The sequence below is a fragment of the Magnolia sinica genome, chromosome 6 (genome assembly GCF_029962835.1).
Source record: "Magnolia sinica isolate HGM2019 chromosome 6, MsV1, whole genome shotgun sequence".
NCBI classification, from domain to species: domain Eukaryota; kingdom Viridiplantae; phylum Streptophyta; class Magnoliopsida; order Magnoliales; family Magnoliaceae; genus Magnolia; species Magnolia sinica.
In genome coordinates, this window is record NC_080578.1 from 101,141,253 (window position 1) to 101,159,358 (window position 18,106).

An 18,106-nucleotide genomic window follows, 5' to 3' on the forward strand; every position below is an offset into this window, starting at 1 on the left:
AATCATTGGCCCCTAAAACTAAAATACTCAGAATTGCCACCCTACTCCTAGGATGACAAACCCATACCCTAGACCAGGCTGGGCACAATTCTAACTACCCATACAAGTCGTAGAATGAATCCCTCATAGCTTGCTCTTTTGTTAGGCTATCTGCATGATCGCTTAATGCTCGCAAAGTGTGGACAAAAGAAGCTCTAATATAAGAACAAGTTTCTTTAATTTCCTCTACCATGTCCACTAATATCCAAAGGAATCTCCTAGATGTTGTCCAAGAGATTGCATTCTTGGAATCCTCCTCAACAGTAATCAGAGTGAAACGCCACTCAGCAACAATTTTGATCTCATTGTCCTTGACTAGTACCATTTGGTCATCACTATTAATGCATCTAACATGATTTAGGTCCCTACTCTTCTCCTCTCTCATTTTCACAAGTTTAAAGACATCTTGCTCACCTTCTTTAGTCCCCAATTTATTGGAAGGATAGTCATAAGACTCACTGCTTTCTTAGCAGTCCTTTTGGCACTACATTGCTCAATATTTTCATTGTTTTAGGTACTTGCTAGGTGTTGAAACATGAATGTTTCTTGTTAATAGTATTTTTTTTTTTTTTTTTGCATCATCATTCTACTACCAAGTTTCCATCTATAATTGGCAACCCTCTAGATATTCCTAAAACCTCATTTGCTACTTTCTAATGCACTCAGCCATCCCATTCCACACAATAAATACTTCTTCTTTGACAGTCAACTTTCCTTCTTCCATCAATTTATTTTTGAATATCATTGTTTTCTCTCATTTTAAATTCCACCTCCAAGTTTTTGGACACCTATTAATTTCATTCCCGTTCTTCTATCTCTTAATTTAAACATCCATGACCATTAACCTGTATTGTGCGGAGCCTTTGTAAGAGCTAATTTTCCTAATCCATATCTGAGATGGTACCTTCAGAGTATAACTTGACTAAACAGTTGCTGGGCAGTTGCATGACCAGTTGAGCACATCAAACTTGCAATCAATTGCATGCTTATAAGAGAATAAGAATTGTAATTTTGCATAACGCCATGTGTAGCTGAAGATAATACTTTGTTATTTTAGGATTTCGAACATTAAGGAGTTGTTCAATGGAATGTTTTTTCTCATTTTTATGAGCAGGTGTGAACCCTTCCCTACATACCCTCGGACATATGACATGCTTCACGCAATGGGGCTCCTGTCACACTTGCTTGATTTGAAAGAGTGTGACATATCCAGCCTATTCTTGGAGATGGATCGGATTCTACGCCCTGAGGTAGATTAGTTTGGTTCTTTTTATTTGATAGCTTTTGTTGAATGCTATGATTGTGGAAGTGATTTTTTTATTTGTTTCTTCTCTTCCTTTTAAATATAAGTTTTGGTAAGCTGAGTTCTATCAGTAATAGGAAGAGCATGTATATCTTTTACAAGGGCATACGTGTGAATATCGCCTGTGGTGGGCAAAGTGTCAGCATGGTGATTCATTTATTCAGTTCTAATTACATCATCAAAGATATATTATTACATTTAGGTTCTGCTTGGTGGTAGGACAATATATTGTGGTAAGAACATTTATTGCCATGGTGTAATTACTCCTCCACCTACCTCAATTCTTTCATCAATTAGCAATCAAACCCTAGAATAAAAAAAGAAAAAAGAAAAGAAAGAAAAAAAGAGCCTTTTGTATTAGGACCACTTTTAACATTCCCTAATTGGATAACACCACCCTTTTGCTTTGCTTGGAGCTTGGCTATAATCACCATAATTGGATAACAAAAACACTCTTGTTAAAATTGAAACTTGTGAATTTATCATGCTTTGAGGTAATCATTTTTAAATTTACAGCCTTTTACAGGATTTTTGTGGTAGTGTATTTTGATGCTATGCTCCTTCACAAAGGTAGCATGTAGATACATCATATCTTGTGGTGTGTTTTTGGTTTTCCCCCTTATATAAGTGGTTCTTTGATGTAAGACAGTTTCTTTAGGGCCTGTTTGATTTTCCATGATACATGTAAATCCGTGGTAAATAAGTAATTATTACCTTTTCAACTGGTTTGAAAATGGGTGAGTAATTCCACCTTAAAAACTGGTCCAAATGTGTTGACTTAAATCCGTGGGCCCCGCCGTAATGTATATGATATATCTGCGCCGACCATCTGTTTTATCAGAACATTTTGGGGCATGAGCCAAAGAATGAGGTGGATCCAACACTCAAATCGCCCACACGAAATAAAACATTGGCCTTAATTCGTGCACCGTTGAAAGTTGTTTCCTTCATTGGGTCCACATTGAGGTTTATTCGTCTTCTAATGTTCATAGGGTCACATAGACATGGATAAGCGGAAAACACAAATATTAGCTTGATCCAAAACTTCCAGGGGCCCCAAGAAGTTTTTAACCGTAGGCGTTCGATTCCCACTGTTTCCTGTGGTGTGGTCCACTTAAGATTTGGATCTGCCTCATTTTTTGGGCTCATGCCCTAAATTCAGCTGGCATAACAAGTGGGCGGTGTGGATAAGCCACATACATCACGGTGGGCCCCACATTTATTTTGCAAACTTCTCGATATTAGTGTTTAAAAAGTAAGTCATCAATGTCTGCATTAGGAAAGATGCAGTGATTATCCGTGTAAATAATTATTACCTATTTACAAGGTACTTACAGTTGAGCCGAAAAATCAAACAAGCCCTTGGTGTCTTATTTCCTAATTTTATGCCTTTAGAATTTTATGTGCATGCAAGTCTGCATGCAAGTCTATCAGGCCCATTTAGTTGCCGTCCAAGTTATGTCTGAATAGGCTATTCTGGACACATCCATCTAGCTATGGCATGTCTCAATAGGCTTGCATTGATAGGCTTTTCTATTGCCCTCACTGTTGTTTTTCAAGCACCCTGGGATATGGATGTATGGATAGTTGCACGTGGTGCTTGTATACATTTGGCACATGTGGGCATGTTGGGCACATGTAGATTGATAGTGGCATGTGAGTTGCCTGAGATGCATGGTGGCATGTTGGCACATGTGGGGTGCTTGAAGATGTATGGTATCACATATGGCATGTGGCATGCATACACATGGGCACATTGGCACATGTGGAACATGTGGGGTGCTTGAAGGTTGGATGGGGCATGTGTGGGGTGCTTGAAGATGGATTCTCACTTGTGGGTTGGTGCACATGTGTCATGTATATATTAAAAAAATAGAGACTAAATGCTTCTTGTTCAGGTTAGCTTATACGAGGTAACAGTCAAATTTTTGGATAGCTCTATCTTCAATTTTATTAGAATTGATAACTGAAGGTGCTTGACAAGCCATGGGCAGTGCAGCTATCCGGATGGAACTTTCCGGTCACCAAACAGGCCCTCAAGTTAGTATCTAAGCTGAATTGTGAGAATAGGTTATTCTCTGGGGTTTTCTCATATTTTTGGAGTATTTGCAAAAGCTAAATTTGGCAAAACGCTTAAATTCTGATAGAATTTAGAAAAGTGCCCTGTGGTCTATATTGAGCTTATTTTTTTGGGTGTGGACAAATAATTTGAAGGCTGATTCCTAAATGCTTTGAATTCAATTTTTTTTTTTTTTTTTGAAGAGTTCCACCGACGTACCATTTTCAAAATGTCAATTTTCATTTTAGTTTCTAAAAAAATAAATTAGCTTAGCATGAATCTTTTGTTCAAATATTGACACAGTTTAATTATTTTGTGGTAAAATGAATTTTTCGAGTTCTAGAGATCTGTGTTAAATGTCCAAGAAATAGTTGGAAACTTGGCCACGTAGGAATGAGCTGGCCGATCCCAAGCTCAGTTTGATGCCAGGTTTACAATACATCAAACTTTTGCTAAGCAATCATGAGAATTTCCTGTTTTGAATATGAGTTGGAAAATAGGATTTATAAAGCTGACTACAAATAGTTGGGGCAAGGCTATAACAATGATTATGATCTTTGGAGATCAGATCAAGTAATTGTGTGTATATTGAGCAATAATGGTCTTGCCATCTTGGCATATTTTTCATTTATTTTGTCACATATTTTATGTGCTGCTAAAGCCATGCTATGATATTTGTGCTTTTATTACCTGATTTTGAGTATTGAGTACAGCAAAGATTGAGTTCAACAGATCCTCAAAAAAAAGTCCATACATTGAAAGTGTCAACGTTGACTCACAAGCGCTGCCCAAAGTATAAGACAAGGACTGGTAGCTGCTCATAAGTATAATCACATTAAAATACCCCTATAATAATGTCACAAATTGAAATCAATGCTCAATTGGCATGATTCAGTAAACATTCTAAACTGATAATTCTGGAGTTCAAAATAGCAGTCTATCTGTATTTAGAGTTGTAGCATCTTTCCCCATTGCAGTTTGTACCAGATGCCTTCAGTTGGATTCACATCCTATGAGTTTTAAAACTTGAAACTGATTGTGTTATGGTGGATAGAGTCTGAGACAACTCAAAAGTCGGTCAAGTAGCCTGCCTTGTTTGTAAAATCTTAGGCTTCATTTTTTATTTACAAAAGATTTGGCTGCAACCAGTGTTCCAAAGATTGGCAATAATATCAGTGGCGATATTATTGATAATATTACTGATATCATCAGTATGGCCATGTCAGCGATATCGAAACTACTGATAGTTTAAAAAGTTCCAAATATCACCGATATTTTCTATAATATTGGCAATATTTTGACTTTATGATTGATATCAGCAATATTTTGAGAAGAATCCCTTATAAAAGTTCTTTGGTATCAACGATACCATCAATAATATCTCCAGTGCTAGGGAAACATCCATAAATAGGCAAAAATATACAAAAAAATTGGAGAAATTTCCAAAAACCCAAAAACTCTCCATCTTTTGAGATTTTTGGTTTTGGATATTTGTTCCTTGGGCGGTTTCAATCACATCAAAGTTTGGATTTGGGGATTAATCTTACCTCGAAACGAAAATGGGTTGCAACTCAATGGTGGCAAAAAATCCATAGACAACTGGTTTTTATTTTACAAATGTTAGCGCAGTTTGCACTGGAAATCCATTTTTGTGCATGATTCTTGTGCATTGACATGGATTTGTGGTTAAAAAAAATAACATTTAAGTAAAAAAATGGGTGGAATTCTAATTTTTCCATTTTTATATTGGAAAATGTGTTTTTCACTGTTAATGGATGTCACCCTCTATTGTGTAGAAGAGGCTTGTGGGACATCAAGGTGGACGAGTTTATCTCACTTCTATCCTAGTTGCAATTGGTTTCCCCATCTAGGGAGGTCGATTCCATGGTTTGGAAAAGCCATAGCTCAGTTTTTTTTTTTTTTCCTCCTTTTTCCAGTAAAGTCTTTTTACAAGTCCCTTTGTGAGATTTTCATAAGATCCCTGAGGAGCACGCTTATCATTTCTGGCATTATGGTGCCCAAAGGCTGCGGCTTTTACTTGGTTGTGAGGAAGAGAGTGCTCACAATAGATAACCTCCAAAAGAGAATCCTTGCCCATTCCTAATATGTGTTGCATGTGCAACCAAGTTGCAGAGACCATTGATCATTTGTTAATAGCTTGCCCTTTTGCGGTTTCCATTTGGCATCATGCTTTATGGAAGTTCAGTATTCGATGGGTCTTCTCAGGTTCGGTCCATGATTTTCTTTGGGCATGGCATGGGGGTATCGGGTGAACCAAGGACCAAACCAGTTGTCTCCTTTCGCATCTGGCTATTTGGTGGTCAATCTGGATGGAAAGAAATAGGAGGTTCCGGGACACCTCTTGCTCAGCGCCATTTGTGGCGGAAGATGTTTTAATGCCGGTTGTCAAATGGATTATTTTATTTTATTTATTTTAATTTTTTGTAATTTCAGGTGCTTTTTCTAGTTGAATGGCTAGCAGGTTGCTGTTTTGCTTCTCTCTTTGTATTCTTTGCTGCATGCTTTTGTTTGAGGCTTTTGAATAAAATTCATCACCCTTCAAAAAAATAAATAAATCATACATTAATGAGTGTTGGATGATCTATTGATTGGCTACAAATTTTATATATTTATTTTATACTGATTTTTTCGACAACACATGGCTAGGCCCTTATAAAATGGAAACTTTGTGTGTGTGTGTGTGTGTGTTAACACACGCATGTGCGTGCGCACATATATTGCAATATTTTGACTCCTACATGTGTAAACATGTGTATTTTGAAAATAGAGTGGAATTGGTAGATTGGGTTATCTACGGGGTGAAATCTTCAGTCATCGATTGGGCCTCTGAGTTTAAGGGTTTGGACTCTTGCGTCCTTCTTGTCATTGTAATTTCCTTTTTGGTCTTTGTATTCTTTTCCGCTCCTTTTGGGGTGGTCTTTTCATCAATAAAGTATTTACCTTTCAAAAAAAGAAGTAAACATGTGTATTTTAACATCTTCTGAAGTTTCATTGCAAAATTCCACCTTTTCCCCAATGTTTCCCTCAAACAGTGATATTTTCCTGAGTCTTTGCAACAATATTTGGCGATAATGATACATGTTTCTATATCCCCAGTTACATGTAACGATACCGATACTCTGAACACTGGTTGCGACATTATTTAACAAGTATTTTTAGTCTTTTCTGGTTTCTAGAATCTTAAGGTACTCTAAATCAACTGATCTTCCTTTCATTGATAATGGGATTTTTTCTTTAAGTCACTTAATCTTCTTTTCATTAAGAATGAGATTTTTTCTTTTCTTTTTTGAAAAGTAACACTACCAGATATTGAACCCTGGATCACTCACACACACTACACTGTCCACCAGCTCACTTAACGAGTACTGGGAATTAATGGAGCAGAATGTAGAACTACCCATAAGACAATGGATAACGGGATCTGACAAAGAGTGACTGCAATGGAAAGAAAAATTAATAGTCTTTGCTAAGCTGAGTTGATGAGTTCTGCAAGTACTCAAACAACTTTTTGAGTAGTAGCTTCCAAGTCACACTGATCTCATCCCATCAGATCAGCTGTTTCTATCATATAGAACTCGATTGCATATTTATATCGATGCTTTTCTGTTTGGTTTGACTGCCAATTCTCATATTTTCTGGCTATGATTGGCAGGGATGGGTTGTCTTGTGTGATAAAGTACAAGTGATAGAGAAAGCACGCTACCTTGCAACACAGAATCGTTGGGAGGCACGGGTTATTGAACTTCAGAATGACAACGACCAGAGGCTCCTAGTTTGCCAGAAGCCATTCTTGAAGAAGTGATTAGATTGGGCTCTATATGTTTCACTGCTGTGGGAGGAATCCATTCCATCTCCGGTAATTTCAGTTAATCCTTCTCTTAATTTACAAAATGGCAATATCCAACTCTTCAAAAGAACTAAAATTGTTGAATTGCATGAAATGGTGACTAACATCTTAGGGAATATGATTGAAGAATGGATAAATAGATGTAGAGAAGAAATTCAATGATTGAACCTTAACACAAAAATTCATTGATCCAACCTTAACCCACAAATCATACTTCAGAGGGTTTAATCTTCAATTGAATAAAGAAGCAGAATTGGATATGGTTTGCAGCAGATATGGATCTGGAGTTGTGCTTCACATCTGGAACTGAATCTTCAACATAATCACATGCAAATGCAACCCAGATCTAGATAGTTGAATGTGAACTGCATTTCCAGATTTGAATCCAAGGACTTAAGAAAACATCTCAGGGAATATGATTGATGAGGTGATAAATAGATGTAGAGAAGAAATTCAATGATCCAACCTTAACACAAAAATCGTACTTAAGAGGGTATAATCTTCAATTGAATAGAGAAGAAGAATCAGATATGGTTTGCAGCAGATGTGGATCTGGACTTGTGCTTCACATCTGGAACTGAATCTTCAACATAATCACATGCAAATGCAACCCAGATCTGGATAGTTGAATGTGGACTGCATTTCTAGATTAAAGCCAAGGACTTAAAGAAAACATCCACAGGTGAAGCAGCCAAAAAAAAAGAAAAAAGAGAGACTTAAAATGCTAGATTATCCAGGCTACTGATCAGCCATATTCTAGTATTCATGCGCAAAACCGAACTTCCTATCTACCACCTGTTGTCATATAAGCAACAAATGCTAATGTAGCAACAAAAGCTGGAAACTCTTTTTTTCTTTTTTCCTTTTGCCCTTTATCTGTTCATGAACCCTTCTAGGGGATTATTGGGGAAGAGAGAGATGGAAGGAAAGGGTGAGGCTACATGCAGGTGAGATAAAGAGGGAAGGGATTGATGATGGATGACCCATTCATTGTTTCCAAATATGTGGTCCAGTCGACCTTTAGATCTGAATCTTTTTTGGGGATGATGTGCTAACATGATCCAGAGCAACACATATATGGAATGGCTTCACATAGTTGTCATGGTGGGCCCCATATAGCCTTTGCCTCAAGGACTTTAACGCTACATCTTCCGAGTGGGCTATCCATGGGAGAAGCAGCAGGTGCAGGCTACTCCCAGGAAGGAGTTGAAAAGACAGCAATGTGCCTGGTTTGAAGGGCCACACAGATGGGGGAAAAAAAAACGAAAGAAAAGAAAGAAAGAAGAAGCAAAGGTTTTGTACCTCCCCACGACTAATTGTGGCAGTAAAATTGGCCAAACGTTGCTTGCGTTATATATAGTATAGATAACAAAGATCTGATGGAGATTGTAGAGTTCTGGACTTATTATTCTAGATTCTAAAACATGACATAAGCCAATAATAGAAAGACACTTGAACAACAACCTGATAAGAACAAAAACTAGATCCATGCAAAAGGCTGAAAAAGGTACCGACACTTGAGCTACAAACTAAAAGGAAACTGAAGTATCTGTAACCAAGGCTCCAAAGCAACCCCAGCTGTATGAATTGTTTTGACAACCATATACGGTTGCATCTGCACCTTTAGAAAAGCAACCTGCTGTTGCTTGGGATTAGTAAGGATCATCTAGTGGACCAAGTGGACCCCACAGTCCACTGAATCACATGCCAAAGCTGATCCATCACACATGTGATCAATCAGGGGCATCCAACTTGATCTGTGGGCCCAAGTCCAATCAGACACCTGTGTTTGGTCCAGATGAGAAATTTGAACCTTCATCTCCTCTAGGCCAACATCCAAATCAATCTAGAACCTTGATATGGTGCAGATATGAAATTTGGAGGCTGAGGATTGATGCAGGACAATTGACCACTTGCTCTAAAAGCTCGAACTGTTAGAGCATGGCGAATCAATCCCTTTGTCTCATAGCCTAGGCCCCGCATCGCATGGGTTAGAACCTTGGCCGAACCCCCCTCATGGGCCCCAAATCACATGGGCCGCCCATCTCGAGCGTGTCCCCGCATCCCACGGGCTACCCCACTTGAGCCCAGTGTGAAATGCGTGTTAATCACCCCCGATGAGGAGTCTCGAACACGAGATCTTCCCCATGGGCCCCAAATCACATGGGTCACCCACCCCGAGTGTGTCCCCGCATCCCACTGGCTACCCCACTCGAGCTCGGTGTGAAAATGCCCCTGCATTAAGGATGGCCTGGATCTTCAACCTAGACAATTGGATCTACCTGATCTTTGATGAGACCCTTGGATTTGGATGGCTTGATCTGGGTTCGATATAACATCTACTGGCCTGAGCTTCAATTGTCAGCTTGTGGAATGATCCGGCATCCGTCTGGGGGCGATGTGTAGCTTGGATGCATCAAGTCTCTCCAACTTTGAAAAGAACGTCTTCAAGTTAGAGCTTGTATCGATCCATTGCCATGTTTTGCTCTTGTAGAACCTCTTCTTTGATCTTGGCAGCAATTGATGGTTAAGGCTTATGCATTTGACATTGATGTCTCATGCATAGGATGTCATTGTGGATCATGTCTGCCTATTTTTGCCCTCATGCTTTCAATGTCTGTGGTGTCAAGTTCAACTTTTTTTCTTCTTTTTCCTTTTTGTGGCAATAGAGTCGTTGATATTGGGGATTGCATTGTTGATCGTGACCAAGGTGTTCTGTAATGGTAATGTTGGCTGTAACGGCCACTGCTATTATTGTTATGATATGGGCTGTAACAACCGTAACAGCCTTTAAAAAAAACCCTGTTCTGGGACCATTTCAGGTCCTTTTTTTTAGCTGTTTTGGCCCAGTAACGCACAATGGTTACAACCATTATCGCTGCTATGCAACCTTTTTGGCATACCATGATTGTGTCCTTGTCCCTCATCCTTGATCTACATCTTTTCTTTGTTGCATTACCTCTCTCTACAAGTCTCTGATCCAATGTACTTTGATTACTTTTGGGGTGGCAGTAACACCTCCATGAAACAGTCATGTTACGGTTTGATCGGCCATAGAATAACCGTTGCAGTCACCCTATGGAGCAAACCTGTCTATTATGAAAAAAATTGGGTATATTGGCCGATACAGACTGATATGCCCCGTATCAGCACTATGGGGTCTGATAAAACCGTTACAGGCAAGTGCAGCCGTTACAGCTTCATTGTGAAATTTTTTATTCTCAAAATTCTTCTCATCTTTCCCCTTCTTTCATCATTTCAACCATGAAGGGATCTTGGAAACTAATTTTAAATTAGATCTATGTCTATGTTGAGGCTCAAAACACAAGATTTTGGTGGAATTCAATGAACGTTAAAGTGGAGTGGACCATTTTGGGAAATATTGGAATGAGGGGTAAACCATCACTCTTTTTCTTTTTTTTTTTTTCAAATCACTTTTCAATATTCCTTTTGTTGTATTTATATGTAATAGATCCTAATCCACCAAATCATGTTTGATTGGTATTAGATTAGGTTCTATTTTGGTCAAATTTCAGTAGGTCAGGCTGACTTTGACCAATAGACAACAAACATTTTTAACAAATAATGGGCCAGTTACGCTACCAAATACATGTCAAAATAAAAATAAAAATCAGCCATTCGGTAACGGCCTGTATCATATCGGGTAGCAGGTTGGCCAATAACCATGCTTAAAACCTGGAATGCATCCATCTTAACATTTGTAAATTCCATAGAGTCTGTCAAATTGACCGTTGAGCTTTCAGACATCATTTTTTTTCTTCCCTGTTGCTGGATGCACCCACTCTATCCAATGTTGGTTCCTATAAAACCCTTGTTACAGGCTATCCATATAGACTTGGGCAAACTTCTTAAATGATTCTTTGAATCTATTAAAGTCTTTTTAACATTCTTTCCACTACTTGAGTCCTCTCATCTCTTCCTCCCATGTCTTTTTGATCTCCTTTGATTACCCAAATGTTTTGTTATAAGAGGGAATTTCCAAGTGTCATCACATTGTCGCAGACTTATCATTCAAAAAAAAAATGACATTGTCGCGACCTATGTAATGTGGAAAAAAGTACCAATATTGATTGTCATAGGAATAGAATAAAGTCCAGTAAAGATTGGTATGATGGGAATGATGATGGCAATGATAAAGACAACATCTGATAGGGGTTGAAAAATGGATAAGGGTGATCATAATAGGTATGGGAACCTGCACAGGAGTAGCCATATAGAGTGTATGAATATCCTTCTCTTGATGACATCCCATCATTGAAGCAGCTGGTTCATATGCAGGCTTGTGGCTGAGAGTTTCAGGGACGGTGAATTCTGTTTTATAGGTTAGAAGAGAACATAATGTGGACGCAATATGGGGATTGGTTTGGCTTGGGTACACGGGCTGCGAGTAAACTGGACATGGTCTGGTTTACTTGTGGTTAAAAGGGAAAGGTGTAGGGGGGAGCAAATGGGCTGAAATTTTGATATAGCCAGCCATGACTTGAGGCGACATGCTGATCATCCCTGGAGGGATATTAGTGATCGATCATGGCTGTAAGTTTATAGGAGCAACGCATTGATCATCCCTGAGGGGATATAACCAGTGTTTCTCATATCAATGGTCTCCTGATATTTACTACGTTTTTTCAGCATATGCAATGCAGTATCTATTATACAAATTTTACAAGATATTGATGATAACATTGTCAATATTTGGTGATAGATCACGATATTTGCAATATTTGCCGATATATCATCAACCTTTACAATATTTTGTATGATTTTTGATGAAGACAAGTGTAAAGTAGTAAAAAAGTAGAAATTTTTTCTGGCCACTTTTTTTTTTTTTCCTGTGGATTACCTTTGTAGTTTGTTTGTTTGTTTGTTTTTTGAAAGATACCTTTGTAGTTGTGTTTTACCAACACTTGAGTAAAGAATTTGGTGGAGAAACTAGATAGGAGAAGGATTCAGAGCATAGTTTCCCACGATCAGTGTCCGAAATATTGGTATCGCGCTATGTATCGCACCCTTGGGATACAGATACGTATCGGTTATCGCACGGGATATATCGTTTGTATGACATAATTTATCGCACTTTTTGAGAAATATGGGGAAACATTGGAAAAATGGTTGAATTTTTTAATGAAACTCTAGGGATTGTTAAAAAAAACATTAATACACACTTTTAAATAATAACATCTCAGAAAAAGGTGCACATAATAAGTTTCCTCTGTATAGGGTCCTAAGTTATACGATGTTTAACTCAACTAATGCAAATATATTTAAATTGAATGCATGACATTTATAAATGTATCAAAGACATGTAAAAAAACACAACCAATTCATTGAGATCATATCCTGAAATGATCTTTCAAAATTGTTGGACGGTGTAGATTTAAGACAAATACATCACCCTAAGTCCTCACCTAGATTTCATGCATAAGCCTTGGCAGAAGTTCGTGTGTTGGGAACCTAGGTGGGCTCACCGTGATGTTGGTGAGAAGTCTGCTCCGTCCATACGTTTTATGAGCTCATTTTAGGACATTAAACGAAAAATGAGCCAGATTCAATACTCAAGTGGGCTGAAAAATGGAGGATTGAACATTCACAGTTGAAATATTTGTGGGGCCACGAAAGTTTTGAATTTGGTTAGTATGTGTTTTTAGTTCATCCTAGTAGGAATGATATTATGAACCGTATGGATGGCATGTAAACATCACTGTCAACCCTAAGAAGGTTTTAACGGTAGAAATTTCCCTACCCACCTTTTCCTTTAGTCCGGCCCACTTGAGTCTTGGATCCTGTTCACTTTTTGTTTGAAGTCATAAAATGAGCTAACAAAATGGATGGACGGAGTGGATTTCTCACAAACATCATGGTGGGCCCTACCTATGTTTCTTGCTAAAGGCTTTGGCAGGAAAGCCGCGTGGGAGTCTCACCCAGTCCCTCCCATGCGGACGGAAGCGGTTGGCTGGTGCGTTGACGTCACCAAGTTATGTGGGTCCCATCATGAGGTATGTGTTATATCCAAACCGTCCGTCCATTTGGCGAGCTAGTCGTATGGCTTGAACCGAAAAATAAGGTAGATCAAATTATCAAGTGGACCACACTGCAAAACATAACGGGGGATTTAACGTCTACCATTGAAACCATTTTGGGGTCACAAAAGTTTTGGATCAATATGATTTTTTTTTTTCCCTCTTCATCCAAATATGTGTGACCTTATGAATAGATTGGATGGAAAATAAACATTATGGTGGGCCCTACAAACGTTTTAATGGTGAAATCATTGTCCCACTGCTATTTATGGTGTGGTCCACTTGAGCTTTGGATATGACTCATTTTTTGAGTTCATGATCTAAAATGATCTCTCCAAGTAGATGAACGGGGTTGATATAATAAATACATTATTGTGTGGCCCATGTAACATTGATCTCCTTTGAACCATTGGTACAACTTGGAATGTCAGCGCTCATCTTTGCACCACACGTAACCACACATTGAGTAAACTCTGTGGGCTCCACCGTGATTTATATATTTTATCCACTCCTTTCATCCATTTTATCAGATAATTTTAGGGCTTGAGCCCAATCTTGAAGTATATCCAAATCTCAAATGGACCACACCACAGAAAACAATATGAATTGAAGGTATACCATTGAAAAATTCTCGAGGGCCACAAGAGTTTTGGATCAAGATTATATTTATTTTTTACAATCATCCATGTTTTTTTGATCTTATGAACAACTTGGATGACAAATACACATCACTGTGGGGTCTAGCAAGGTTTTAACGGTGGAAATCATTATTCCCATTGTTTCCCAGGGTATGGTCCACTTGAGCTTGGGATATGCTTCAATTTTGGGCTCAACCCCTTAAATGAGATGGAAAAAAGATTAGACGGCGTGGATAAACCACATACATTCGAAGTGGCCCCACTGAGTTTTCTCAGTACAGTAAGAGCGTACCGGACTCGGTACGAAATCCAATTTCGACATAGGGCGGAAGCCATTTTCGAAGAAAGGGTGGGTTCCGGACCTTCTGGAACCCTAAAATGCCCTAATCCTTCTCAATCAAACCCAACTTTCAAAAATTTTTACAGATTTTTCACCGGAATCTCCGTTTACGTAATCTTCATTTCCAGGTACTGAAATCCCCTTTTTCCTTCTTTTTTTTTAAAAAAAAAAAAAATCTTGATAATATCGAAGAAAATCCTGCGATATCATATGATATATCGTGCGATACAAATATTTTTTCTTTTTTTAAAACTTCCTGGCCTGCTGGTTTCGTGTCGTTGGCCAGTGATACCGATACTATTGGCCGATAGTATCGATATTGCGAACACTGCCTGCGATAGTGCCTAATTCTGTCTCCTAACAAAGGAAAACTATTTGCACCATAGGTGTTGGAGAGCAGCAAGTTGATCATTTCTTGGAGGACTATATGAATGGGTAGGGGCTGCTACTGTTGTTGCTTACAGGTTGTATCCCCAATCTGATGATGACCTGAAGAAAAGCTTTGCTTACAATGCCTTGGGTGTTAGAGCACTATGGAACACAACTACGATACAATCTCCAGCCTCGGTGGAATCCATAACAATTGATGTTCAAATCCAGTCCACTATATACATTGATGCGACATGCATGAGGTGATCAACCAGATGTTGACTCAGATCCCTTTGTTGACTCAGATCCCTTCATTGCTCCTCCCTTCTAGGGCACGAAGTATCCAATCTTCAAATTGAAGGTTTTCAAAATCAGTTTAATTTTGGGGTTGTTAAGAGCTATTGTTGTGGGCTGACTTGTGTTTAAGAATGGTACACTTTGGACTGGGAGGTGCATCGAGGTTGGAAGTCGTGGTTTAATGTTCAGGTTTGGGATTTATATGGTGTTTGGTTAGGGTTTTAACACCAGCAAGGGTACAGGTAAGATTGGGGGCGGATTCCATGTTTGGGATTTGGATTTATTATGGACTCTGCAATGGTTAAAGATTAGGTTTTGGGGACTGTTGAACATGCAAGGGCAGTTAAGGGTCTCAAAGCATGTTTGGGGACTAGTGGACAGTTTGTGTACATGTCTTAAAGCATGTTTCCTACGTACATTTTGTTCCTTAACTGCTCAACATTGTCCCATAAAGCACGGCTGGTCTTATAGCTATCTTATAAAATTTCCCTTTCAGTTGATGGTACATGACGATCACATAAAACTCGAGAGGCACATCTCCATTTCATCCACCCCGCTTGAATTCTATGGGCATCATCCTTCTCAATCTCTCCACACATGAATTATCGACCAAAGATATTGAAAATGGTCAATTCGAGAAACTCTTGGTCAGCAATCTTAACTAGTTCCTCTATTTCACTCCTATTGTTACTAAAATTGCACTCCATATACTTTGTTTTACTCTGACTACTTTTAAATCCTTCAGATTCTGAAGTACCCCTCCGTAAATCTAGATTTATGTTTATGCCCTTCCTTTCTTCTCAATCAAAACTATGCCATCTGCAAACGATATACACCATGGGATCTCTTATTGCAAATGCCTCCTTAACTCGTCCAAACAACATACACCAAAATTTTGAACTATGATTGCAAAATCTAAGGCAACTAAAAGCTTTTAATAATTTGGAATGAAAAAAATAAAAATTGTAGACAAATGTTTATCACTTGGCCATACAGTTACAGAAAAACTGGCTGAAGCAGCTTGTTGGATCAAATTTCACTGGTTTTAAATGGTTTTGACCTCTGCTATGGTTGGGCATGAAACCAAACCACTTGGGAGTAGGGTTCAAGTTGAACCTGGAGCAACTGCCAGTTGGGTCCCGTTTTTACAACATTTATTTACAATGAGTGCAGTTTTTACAACATTTATTTACAATACTCATTGCATAATTATGTCTATTCTTCGTAAGTCTTGTGGAATTTTGATAATAAATGGTAGTCAGAGAAGGAAAATCAATGTGAGCCATTTCTGCACTAGTGCCCACTCGAGCTCTTAATCCCCTCTTATTTTCTTGTAAATTTAAAAGCAACATTCAAAAGTGTGGAATCAATTGTACAATTTCCTAATGTGCTCAATCCTCCACCAGAACCCTTACCCAAACTAGCAACTTGGTCAAGTCCCTAGTCCATGATCACCTTTTTAGACATGCTTGAAAATAGGGATGCAAATGGGACAGGTTGACCCAATGGGTCATTGCTCCCGACCTGACTTGGACCTCATGGGGTGGGTTCGGGTCCGAAAGCTAAATGAGTTGGGTTTGGTCCTCTCAAAATCAATCAGACCTGACCCAGACAGTTTTTAAATGGGTCCAATCTGGGTCATACTAAAATGAACTCAACCCAGACTGGGACCCAGGAAAAAGTAGTTAATTAAGCATGTGGCTTTTTATTTCTTTCGGGCTAGACTACAACAATGGTTCACCTCTGTTTTTTATTTTTTTGCCCCTTAAATATGTTTAAGCATCCACTACTTCTGACATCTGGACTGTGCAAATAATGGGCCCATTGTAGATGAAGAATGCAGCAAAAATCACATTAATGGGACTACCTCAACAATCTGATTTTACATGTTGAATTTGGACACTGGCCATTTTATTCTTCACCATCAAAATTGATATTCACCACCAATGGAATGGTTTAGAACATTATTTGGGTGGAAACACAAATATAATTTCTATACCCAACGTGGACCCGATCCAAACCCAATGCATGCGGGTCCTTGTATCCCAGGCCCAACCATTAAATAAATGGGTCATCAGTTTTTGACTTGGATCTGACTCAGTCTGCCTATTAATGGGTTGGACCTGGGGCTCCCTTGACCCAACCTGACCCATTTGCACCCTACTTGAAAACACTCCATCGGAGACCATGGCAGGGGCAAGTAACGCCACTCTGGCACATGCTTAGTGACTTTTTTTTTTTTTTTAATCAGCACTGTTAGTGTAGTCAATAGTTCAACTTGTAACTGACCAAAAATCTTACCTAATTGTCAGCCCCGACGGCCCACGATCTTTCTTCATCATCGTCTGCTCTGAATTTCTGACTTGATTCAAAGACATTGGAGATTGGAGCACAACACGGAGGCTATAGTCACCTATGATTCATCAAGTTGATGCCTATCTTTTTGGTTTTGTATTCTTCATTCATCCCATTCTATTTATTTCTTTTCCTTCGTTCAATTCCTGGAATCCAAGATACAGGAGGCAGAAAATGTACATTTGTGCTGTTACCTGGGTCTCGATTCAACGTCAGATTCCTCGTGCAGTTCTTCAGATGTCGATATGTAGAAGGCATGGCGGAAAGCAACAGAATGTTTGAACTTAATTTCCTTCTATTCTTGTAATCTAAGAAAAGACAGACTGGAAGGATTTCAATGCTGTATTCAAATTTCAGCCTGGCTTTGTATGAATTTCTGGTAAGGATTTTGAGAGAACTCATTGTGTATGATACACAGGCGTTTTCATCTGTGCATGTGGCATATCTGTAACTTAAATTCATTGCTCTTTAAATTCAATGGCCCATGTCATTGAATTTATTGTAGACAGGTGATAAGTCTTATACACTATTGATTTTTTATTTTTTATTTTTTGATGACGTCAGAGTGTCCCTGCCCCATTTACCGAGGGGAATCGAACTTCCATCTTTGAGGAGCATACCCACGACGCTTGCCATTTGCCCAAATCCGTGCGGGTCTAACACTATTGATTGAAGGGCTATAATCTTTAATTTATGAAACTTTGTCCAATGAATTAGCCATTACAATTTTTCATGTTGATCGTCCATTAGATATCAACTATTGATCAGCTAAAGCATTATTTCAGGATAGTTGTTATTAT

At 38.7% G+C, this 18,106-nt stretch overlaps 1 protein-coding gene across 1 annotated transcript in view; it reads left to right on the top strand.

Annotated features, from left to right (window-relative positions):
* Positions 1 to 17,735, top strand: part of LOC131249291 (probable methyltransferase PMT4) — a 32,439-nt gene extending 14,704 nt beyond the window's left edge. Inside the window, exons 7-9 of the mRNA XM_058249953.1 lie at positions 1,154 to 1,289; positions 7,075 to 7,278; positions 17,264 to 17,735. Of these exons, the coding sequence (XP_058105936.1) occupies positions 1,154 to 1,289; positions 7,075 to 7,224 (286 nt within the window). The 3' untranslated portion in view covers positions 7,225 to 7,278; positions 17,264 to 17,735. The remainder of the gene's footprint in view (positions 1 to 1,153; positions 1,290 to 7,074; positions 7,279 to 17,263) is intronic.
* Positions 17,736 to 18,106: the final 371 nt, after the last annotated feature.